The sequence below is a fragment of the Berghia stephanieae genome, chromosome 3 (assembly GCF_034508935.2).
Source record: "Berghia stephanieae isolate SIO BIC M18660-M18661 chromosome 3, UCSD_Bste_1.3, whole genome shotgun sequence".
Classification (NCBI taxonomy): domain Eukaryota; kingdom Metazoa; phylum Mollusca; class Gastropoda; order Nudibranchia; family Aeolidiidae; genus Berghia; species Berghia stephanieae.
Window position 1 is genome coordinate 65,357,426 of NC_088362.1, and position 11,314 is coordinate 65,368,739.

The window sequence follows — 11,314 nt, forward strand, 5'->3', positions numbered from 1 at the left end:
GTAATTTTCTTGCTTGCTTTGGCATCGTTTCATGCACACTTGTTCAGATCTTTATCTTACACCGGTGCCTGCTCCCTAATATCTCAATGTGATATGTCCACGAGTCAGTGTGGCACAGCTGTATGGTCTTTGCTGCTTACTCCAAGTTCGATTCCCCCCCCCCCCCCCTCCCCTCTCCCTCCCTTTCCGACCGCATGTTGTCGCTTGAGAAAATGATCTTGCACTAGCCAACTTTGCGGCTCTGTACTGCGACTGACGCCTGGATTATTTCAGTCTTCCTTTGGAAAACGTCCCCTAAAGAAAAGAATTACTCTTGTGAGTAATAGGGATGTTGTTGTGATTATTCCAGTCGTTAAAAGCAGTCCTTGATATACAGCGACGCCACAATAACTTAGTTTACAATTCATCTGCCGCCTTCTGGAAAATCTCGTATTTAAAAATTTGGCTAGAAAACTCGTCCTTCAAATATCGATTGATTTAAATGAGCCTTATCGCGAAGTCCCAGGTTTGAGAGCCTTGCCAAGATGAGGGTCCATTTAAATCGATCGATATTTGAAGGATGAGTTTTCTGGCCAATTTTTTTAATGCAATTTTTTTCCACAGTACGGCAACTCACCGGCGAAAAGCGAGTGAACTGATATTCTTACAAATTATAATAATTCATTTCATTATGTACATGGCTATAACTACAGAACTTACCAATCTCACCAATAGATCAGTAACATCGATGAGAGTTCCAGTTCAACTTAATGATAAGAACTTTGAATTAAAATCTGACATTGTAACCAATCCCTTCAGAACGGCAGGATGTCAGAATTAGCTTAACTCACTCAATCCTAGAGATATTTGCTACTTTTGAAAATTGGAAAAGGAAAAAAAAATGAGCATGCGCATAGATAGTTTTATTCAACTACCATTAACATGCAAAAACTAAAAACATTAGCTTTGATACTAGATACGCCTATAATTTGTCTCAGAAAAATGTAGTAAATAGGCATGGGGTTAAAGTAACCCGGGTAAACCACGACATGGTCGGTGTTAGGGTTGAGTGAGTTAAAAGGCATCTGATAAACAGGCCCTATGAGAGTCAATGCTCTTAAAACAGAATACGTTCCGTCTATGAGAGCTATTAGGTCAAAGCATCAACTGTTTTTGAAGGTTTCTCAATCTCTCTCTCTCTCTCTCTCTCTCTCTCTCTCTCTCTCTCTCTCTCTCTCTCTCTCTCTCTCCCTCTCTGTCTATCACGTTTATATATTCTTTTCACAACACAATTATATCACATAGTTTATAGATTAGTCGTTATTCTTCGACAATCAATGAAGAAATGAGCCTTTTGGTGATTGACAGAAGATTTAAGGGATAAAGCTCAGCCGGACACTGCTCAGAATAATTGTAAAAACAACCCCAACAAAACCAACAAACAAACGAACGAACGAACAAACAAAAGAAATCTGAAACGAGAGGAGCATAATCAAAAAGTATTGACAAGAAAATCCTTTATCTTTTGTTCAAACCAAATTGAAAGGTGGTATTAGATCTTTGGCATCATTGATAAATGTGACCAGTCGTCTTAATACAGTATTAAGTCGGGGTGAACACGATGCTTAACCAGTTAAGTGTTGTACTCTGGAAAACTCGTGTATTTAAAAATTTGGCCACAAAACTCGCCCTTCCACAAATATCGATCGATTTAAATGACTTCGCGAAGTCCCAGTTTTGGGAGTTTTTGTCAAGATGAGAATCATTTAAATCGATCAATATTTGAAGGACGAGTTTTCTGGCCAAATTTTTAAATACGAGTTTTCCAGAGTACGACATATATACTGGTTAAAATTGAATTTAGAGCTTAGTATTAAATTTGAGTCAAAATCAATTCCGTCCTTGAGAAGAGTTAAATGAGGTTCTTCAACCTCAAACAACTTAAATTTTCTACTTCTGATCGTTTTGACTTATAGCCAATTTTCTTTGTTTAGTTCATTCTGACGTAAAACGGTAATAACATTTTGAGACCATGAGTCACAAATGCCAATTTTTCAGCAAAATCTCGACTTTGTTAAACGCCGTCGATGAGCCTTGGTTTAACAGCATGATCCTTCTGTGGTCTGAGAAAAAAAAACAACGTGCATTTCGATTTACAACCGTTGCTAAAAAAAAACTAACATTTACGAAGGGGGTGAAGTGGCCGAGTGATTAAGGCATTGCACTGTGATCCGGAAGGTCCCGGTTTCGAGCCCCGCTCCAGGCACTTCGATTTTTTTCCTTGGGCAAGATTATTAACCCCAGTTTGCTCACTTGGACAACATGGGTGATTCCTGTTGACATCAGACATCTTGCTCAATATTCCTTCATGGAATGTCTAGGCGACGGTATCTTATAATAATTTCAGACCCGCTTCTATTTCGAGGTATCATTCATTATCGTCACTGTCAATATATGCGCAATGCAGTTGTTATAAACATAAATCGATGATCAAGGGAGACAAATAACACTTGGAGATTGATGGATACAAATCATCTCGATAAGTCCTTGTTTTAGTTATAATTCCTAATATCGCGAGTCTCTAATTATATCAGGTAAACCATTTGAAAGATTAAAAACAAACATACAAAAAAAAAAAAAAAAAAAACGCCAACAAAACAAAACAAAAAAAAAAAACAAACAAAAATATAAAAAAAACGCCAACAAACAAAACAAAAAAAGCAACCCCCGAACAGCGACTACAACAAGGACAGAACAAACTAAACAACAAAAATAACAGCAACAACAAACAAAAGCAACAAGAAGAAGAGGAAGGAGGTCCCAGATTTGAAAGTTTTTGCCAAGATGAGGGTCATTTAAAGGACGAGTTTTCTGGCTAAATTTTGAAATGCGTGTCTTTCCCGAATACGACAGGTAACTGATTAAAGATGAGTTTGTCAATGAGAGATTCAATTCGTGACTCGCCACGTCAATCTGGTATTATGTTGCTATTGACGTATACCTATTTGCAGGTCTGATGATTCAAATTGTTATGGACTCATTGTTGTAATGGAAATACTCAAACCAACGCAAAATATTGCCCATTACAACTATTATGGACTTACACATCGAGTTACGCTAGGAAAGAGTTGGTGCCCTTTGTTATTAGCTAATTGATTTTAGTTACAGCTTAATTAGTTATTATTCACTAAGTCCATTGTTTAAAATATCATTTGTCCTTAAAAATATCAGAGTGGCATGCACAACAGAAGGATGCACTTTTTTTTCTTTACTTTCCATATTTGAGTTATATTATACTCTCCTTCTACTTACAATGTTGTTGCGATATATTTGTATATAGTCTAACTTATTCTCAGTAATAAATCGTCTTCTCATATTCTATCACTTAACGTTTCTGAGTTGAGTGATTCCACAATATTAATCTGGTATCCCGAGGGTCCCGTCGAAAACACAACAACAATGCTATATTAAGCCCATAAGTGCTGTTCGACTATCAGACCTACCTATATAAACGTGCACATCGGTTGCTAATACGCAGTGAATTAAAAGTTATACAAATCTTATACATTCTCCATAAAAAGGACAAAGAAGGCACGCAAAGTTAACTAAATTCCATAATATTTGTGTTTGACTTTTGGTTAACATATTCCGTATCTGGCTGTCCAAGACATAACATCAGTTTGAGGTGGCGAGTGACATTTTATTTTCGCTTGAAAATCGCTCATCAAGTTCTGTCTTCAAACATTTCATGTAGATCGAATTTATTTGATTTCCAATGAAAATATTTTATGTTTATGCATGAAACACAACATGATGTATAAACACGTGACTATTTTCGTAAGAAGTGCCACATGGCTACTGGCTTCCTTAATGACGTCATCATCTGGTTCCAGTGGGTGGATTCTGTACCGGAAGTGTTGGCACCTACGATCACGTGTCCTAAGGAAGGGGTTTTGTTGTCAGATTGGTGCTCTGCCACCGTCACACGGAGCTGGACAGTCTGTGAAAATAATTACAGTAATTAATTATTAATAAAGGCGATAGGCATCGAAGCTTGAGTAGTTTTCCTTGACATGTATTGATATCTCTCTGTTACCAGAGTAGAGAATATTGACCCAAGTTAAAATTATATATTATCTATTATATCATATCTATTAAGAATATATTGCATGCATCGAGATCAACAAGTGCCCAGATTTCTGTTAGAATTCGTTGTATAACACATCATTCTCCTGAACACACCCAAGAATATGTAATGATGAAATTTATTGGACTGTAACATCAAACAAACGTGAATTCCATATCGACGAAGTACGCAAAGATTTATAATTATAACATCGACAGTTTTGTGGACACTGCATCAGATATAAACATCAGTCGTGATTGTTATATGTGCCACTCGTCACAAGACGGTATTAAATCGGCTTGAACATGATGCTTAACATCGAAATTAAAGCTTAACTTTTACAAATTAGAATTGAAATAAAAGCCCCCATTGAAACCAGTGATTTTTTGTCTTAAACTTATAAAAAGAGAATTTCATGTTTCTTAGAATTCTGATTTTAAACTTAATTTTCTTCACCTGGTTCATCCCGACATATTACCTGAACAATTAAATGAACAATGGCACAAAATATTGTATCAGGAGATGAATTCAAGTACACTGAAACTATCACATATTTTAGAAAGTAAGATCAGTGGAGATGGTGGTATAAGCAAGGAAATAACTAGAATCAAATAAGCAAACGTCGAATTTGTAGAATTATGCAAAATGATGAAATTGAATTCCGTCCAATGATAAACCAAGATCAACATCTTTAAAACAACAATCCTCTCAGTTCTACAGTACGGAAGCGAAATATGGCAAATGTATGGAATAGAGCAAAAATCGCATTCAAGCATTCTAAAAATGCAGATAAATAAAAATACTCCGCGACAGCTTCTTAGATCATGTTAAAAATACAGAACCAAAAAGAACGTTAATTCAGGACATTATGACCATCAGTCACCAGTGCCGCCGTCGGCAAATTAGGACACTTCCTCTTCATGAAGCAAGATCGCTTCCCGGAAGATAAAACTTTGGAGTGGAAAAATGAAAACTACTGCAGAAAACGAGGGCGACCAAAGACCGAAGAGCTGACCTGCGACGAGGCATACATCAGCGAGTCTGGACGGCCCAATGTATCAAAGAGAAGGGAGGAACTAAGTATGTATGTAGGTAACTCGTTAGTTGCTCTTGAGATAAAGATCTGATCAAGTGTGTATGAAAGGTGCCAGACAAAGCAACAAAGGAAAATACAAGAAAAAAAATATCCCAAAAAGTCAGTCGATCTCGACTGGGGATAGAACATCAGAGTCTGAGCAGTCGAGGTCGACTGATTTTTTGGAATGTTTATTTTTTCTTGTATGTTTCTTTCTCGCTTTGTCTGGCATCTTTCATACCAACCTTTTCAGATCTTTATCTTACACCGGTGCCTGCCCCTTAGTTTCTTAATTTGATAGTTGCTCTTGAGCATACTCTTTTACCAAACTCCTGCTCCTTGATGAACATTGGATGCGGTTCCTCTCTCTCTCTCTCTCTCTCTCTCTCTCTCTCTCTCTCTCTCTCTCTCTCTCTCTCTATCTATCTCTCTCTCTCTCTCTCTCCCTCCCTCCCTTTCTCCCTTCTCTCTCTCTCTATCTATCTCTCTCTCTCTCTCCCTCCCTCCCTCCCCCTCTCTCTCTCTCTCTCTCTCTCTCTCTCTCTCTCTCTCTGTGTATATGTCTCTATTACTGCTTCTTGTCTCCCTTATTCCTTCACTCTATCCCTTCAGCAGAGATACATCAGACACAAATAATGCCATCGGATATTACTTCTCTCTCTTACCACACGCACACACACACGCACACACACACACACAACATACACTCACATATATATACACACATGCACACCCACACACACCCACACATACACACGCACGCACACACTGCTTACCGGTAAGGCTGCAGCAGGCACAGAGAATATCATGGCTTCATTAAAGATAGGATTTTTCTCCCCTCTCTTCACCGTCGTCTTTTTCTTACTGATTTTCTTTCCATTCTGCATCAAGTACACTTTGACGAAGGGATCTGATTGAAACAGATACATACATCATCAGTTTCAAATCATAATATATAAAGTTATCACAGAACAAGATTGAAATTACTTAAAATAAAAATTACAATTGGTTTATTGATTAAAGATAAATTTATCCATCAACATATTAAAATTTATCCTTAAAATTTGTTTCAAGGGAAGACTGAAATGTCATACAGGGCAGTCGCAATGCAGCACCGCAAAGTGAACTAAAGTGAGGTGATTTGCTCTGAGCGGGAATTATAATATCGTCGTGCTAAGCTAATCTCTGGCATGTTCTTCTAAAGATTTTTTAAAAAAAGTTGAGCTTTATATAGCGCAATAGCCACTTATTGCGCTCAAAGCGCTTTACAAGGGGTCCCTGGTCAACAGCCACATTTAACATGTAGGACGGGACGTGACGCCTGTTAGGCGATATTACAATTTTTCGGACAAAGACAACGCCGTTGGTACTCATTTTACACCTGAGTACGGCGAGAGAATGTGAGTAAAGAGTCTTTTCCAAGGACTCAACTGAGCACGAGGATCGAATCCAGGACCTTCCGATCCGAAAGCGAGTGTTATACACCACTTGACCACATAGCCGCACTGTTCTTGTGCCACAAGAACTTGGTCTTTCAAATGTTCCAAACTATGACAAATCGTTGATCATGATATGAGTATTATTGCTCTATAGACGACTAACATACGTAAAAGTAAGGGTTAACGTATTCAAAAGACTTGAAGGATGACCCACGTGACTAATGCCTTACCTCCAGCATCCCGAGTGTCCCTCCACCGTAATCCTCGAGCCTTCACCACGACCACTGTCAGTCTCTCCGCCGTCGGGAGGTAACTCAGAGAGAACAGAATGTCACCGAATTCACGGGGTTTCTGGACAAGAGGTGAGATGTTAGAAGATTAGTTGAGTTGTGTTGTTGTTGTTGTTGCTTGTGATGTGTGTTTTTGTTGCTGTGTGCGTGTTGTTGTTGTGTTGTTGGGTGTGTGGTGATTGTTGTATTTGTGTGTTGGTGTGATTGTGATGGGGTGTATTTTTGTTTATTGTTTGTTATTTTGTCTGGGTAATTAGTGGTGATATTGTTGTATTTGATGTTGTTGGTGAGGTGATTGTGTTGGCGGTTGCACTATTTTTGTTTTTTGTTGTTATTTTGGTGACTGCGTAATTGAATGTGTCGTTGTTTTGTTGTTGATTTTGTTGTATTGTACCTGTTATATTATTTATGTATTTTGGTATTCATTATATATTAATTATTGATATTTTATTATTATATATTATTATTATTAATTATTATTATTATTATTATTATTATTATTATTATTATTATTATTATTATTATTATTATTATTATTATTATTATTATTATTATTATATTATTATTATTATTTTATTATTTATTATTTATTATTTATTATTATTATTATATTATATTATTATTATTATTATTATTATTTTTTATTATTATTATTATTATTATTATTATTATTATTGTCTCAGTGATGATTGTATGAATATGTGAACTGGTGATGATTGTAATACTCATGATGATCCCTTTTTAGTAGCTGTTTCTATTATTGTCCAGGCGATTACTGTAGCAGGGGACATAGCGACGGCAGTGAGTGGTGACAATGTCATATTTATATCTTACAATTAACTATACAGGAAGGCAGAATGCGCTGTAAGCCGCTTAGTCCTCTCGACAATAAAGAGGCATCGTCAAGTTACTATAGGATTTGGAAAGATAGCTTCCTAGAATAGTTACAGTAATCCCATCATCGCCATCACCATCCTCCTCCTCATCCTCCTCCACCTCCTCCTCCTCCTCCTCCTCCTCCTCCTCCTCCTCCTCATCATCATCATCATCATCAACACCTCCACCACGATTACCATCATCACAACCACCACCAGGATTACCATCAGCAGTAGCATTATCGTCATCGTCACCATCACCACAAGCATCATCATCATCATCATCATCATCATCATCATTATCATCATCATCACCACCACCACCCCACCACCACCACCACCACGACCGCCACCACCACCACCCTGACTCTCTCACCTCGTCAATATCCCTGAGATTAAACCACATCTTGATTGGCATACTTTGTTCCACGTCTCCAATTCGGACATCGGCCTCACCGATGACCTTCTGTCTGGCATACTTGTCCACGGAGAACACCTGAAAAGGGACCACAGATTATAATATACAAATTATAACATGGAAGTCTTTAATAAAAGAAAGAAAAACAACACTATCTCTTGAGATTCGAGGGGCGTTTATCAGTAGCCATCGTTAACCTATAGACAGAATGAAGTTTAGTTTACAAAAGCTACGGTTTATTCCAGAATGGAAATGTGTGTAAGATGACGATGATGATGATGATGATGATGATGATGATGATAATAATAAGATGATGACGATGATAATAATGTTGTTGTTGAACATAAAATAATAATAATGATGATGATGATGATGATGATGATGATGATGATGATGATGATGACGATAACGCTGACAATAACAGCGACTACAAAGAAGTTGATGATGAGTCAATGCCGACAGCTAATATAAAATTGATTCTTTTATCAAATGCCATTCTCTCCAAGCGATATCTGTAATCCAACACGGGTGGATTTCAAACAATTAGTGTTTGGTTTTTGTCGTGTTTGTTGTTGTTGCTGCTTCTTGTTGTTTGTGGTTGAATGTCTGATAGGAAATTGGATTGTGGGTGGTGGGCGGGCATTCATTTCATCGTGGTTACAGAGATAGTGATTATGTCGTGACAGTTGCTAAAATGATGCCAGATCATGATGTCAACCCATCATTGTCTCAACCCCCACCCATCTCTCTCTTATAAATAAATGATCTAAGTGTAATTTTATCCAATTTCTACAATATTGTTTCAAGCATTGGCCATCATTTACTTCCTGAATATATATATAAAATATATATATATATATATATATATAATATATATATATATATATATATATATATATATATATAATATATATGTGTGTGTGTGATGTTTGTGTGTGTATCTGTGGTGTGTGTGTGTATGTGTGTGTGTGTGTGTGTGTGTGTGTGTGTGTGGCTGGCTGAAAAAACCAGGAAAGATGCGAAAATTTCGTAAATTGAGTTAGGTATGCAGTGGTGTAAACCACATCTTTCTAATCATTAATCAACACTAAATTTTCTTTCTAAACCCAAGTTTTGATTTTTTTTTCTTCTGAATAAGATTTGTTGCTATGGGAAACATTTTATCTTCGATTTTGGCTCATGTCTCGAATCGAAGCTTGTCGCATCTTCCCGGGGTTTAATCAGCCAGCCTCATATATATATATATATATATATATATATATATATATATATATATATATATATATATATATATATATATATCAGAGAACTCGAACATAGACCAAAAAGGATCCCTTTATGTTGAGTCTTTTGCTTTAGCAATTCAACTTTCGGATTTTCTGATGCCGTTTGGCGTACTGCTGATTTGCAAAAATGTCAGGGGTACCATTAAAGTGTACTCCCACCGCCCACCACCCACAGGTCATCTAATATTTATTTGGATAAACACAAAAGTAATTCCTGTCAGAAAGATCTCCGGATGTGACTTTGGTTTTCGATAGTAAGTGACTTATTCTATTCAAAGACCATACCGCTGTGTCAGACGACTCTCAAATTAATAAATAAATAAATAGATAAATAAATAGATAACTAAATTAAGTTATGTATTTCTCCATCTTATCTTTGCTTTCTAAACAAGCTTGTTATGAAACGATAAGTTAGATAGCTATAATAGAGTTCCGCAAGGCGCAAGTAGTAATTTGAATATTGGCAGAGTGGTGAAAAAAAAATATCTAGTTCTATTATATAGAATTGCTCTTTCAAAAGACAACGTAACTTTTCGTCGCCTAGGTATTCATTTAATGGAGTATAAATAATCATTTGATCAAATATACTGTGTTCGCTAAGTGGGCTAATTTGGACTCAGTACTTGTGCTTTGTTTAACTTGAGTTTTTTTTATATACCGCAATAATCCACTAAGCGTGCTCAGTGCTTTACAAAGGGTCCCTGACCAACAGCAACACGTAACATGTAGAACGAGACATGGCGCCTGTTAGGTGATATTACAATTTTTTTTCCGACAGAGACAGCGCTGTTTTGGCAAGGCACTCATTTTACACCTGAGTACGGTGAGAGAATATGAATAAAGAATCTTTTCCAAGGATTCAACTATGAAAGTAACCGAGGACCTTCTGATCCGAAAGCGAGTGTCATACCACAAGACCATATTATTATAGTCGCACAATTGTCTTTCCCATGGGGAAAAGACCCCAACGAAATGACGGCAGATTTGATCGATTATGATGTGTCTTTCAATGGAAAAAATTCAAATTAAAAATATGACACAAAATCATATAATGGCCTAACGTAGTAAGGAGTGAAAATGTAGATAGTTCGAAGATGATGTCACTCAGGTCTTTGTCTATTGTTTTTTGCCATCCGCGTTTATGAGTAATGCTCACTGAACTGTATTAACCCGACTATAAACGTTCATGGATACACACAATTTTGTGTGTTGATCCGTTATACTTCTGGATGGCAATGTTATGAGCTTCTATAGGTGCAATGTCCCATCCCTTGATAAAATCAAACAAAATGACCGAACGAGTGACAATGGTCTCTCCAGCACTTTGGTATCTTTGGGACACGTTACCCCTCTGAACCTAAGTGGGATTAAATTATACACAGGATAGACAATGTGGGGCGTTGTAAGGGACTACAAATACAAAAGAAGAAACGTGTTCGTAAAACTATGAAAGTTTCTTTCAAACAGATCAGCCGTGCCAATAAGTATTACATCATTGTAAAATAAATAAATAAATAAATATAAAAAATAAATAAAATTTCCTTTATTCATCCCACAGGAGAAATTTATCTCTAGGGTCTATTCCTGCGGGAAGTTTGAAACAACCCAGGCGTCAGCCGCAGTGCAGAGCCGCAAATTAAGCTAGGATGAGGTGACCTGCTCAAAGCCAAACAATGCATCGGCGAGTGATCGAACTTGGTACCATTCGGGTATGAAGCAATACCGTACCTCTGAGCCACGCTGTCCCAACATTAAGGTGGGAGTCCTCTTAATATATCTGTTTAGAAAGTTAACGTTTTCTGCCCAAAACGAAAATAAGGTCGACG

The 11,314-nt window shown here is 37.0% G+C and overlaps 1 protein-coding gene across 1 annotated transcript in view; it reads right to left on the reverse strand.

Moving 5' to 3' along the window:
* Nucleotides 1–2,859: 2,859 nt before the first annotated feature.
* Nucleotides 2,860–11,314, reverse strand: part of LOC144968218 (synaptotagmin-12-like) — a 116,889-nt gene continuing 108,434 nt past the window's right edge. Inside the window, exons 7-10 of the mRNA XM_078906350.1 lie at nt 8,161–8,280; nt 6,850–6,970; nt 5,957–6,090; nt 2,860–3,979 (exon numbers count right to left, since the gene is read on the reverse strand). Coding sequence (XP_078762476.1) covers nt 3,809–3,979; nt 5,957–6,090; nt 6,850–6,970; nt 8,161–8,280 — 546 coding nt within the window. The 3' untranslated portion in view covers nt 2,860–3,808. The remainder of the gene's footprint in view (nt 3,980–5,956; nt 6,091–6,849; nt 6,971–8,160; nt 8,281–11,314) is intronic.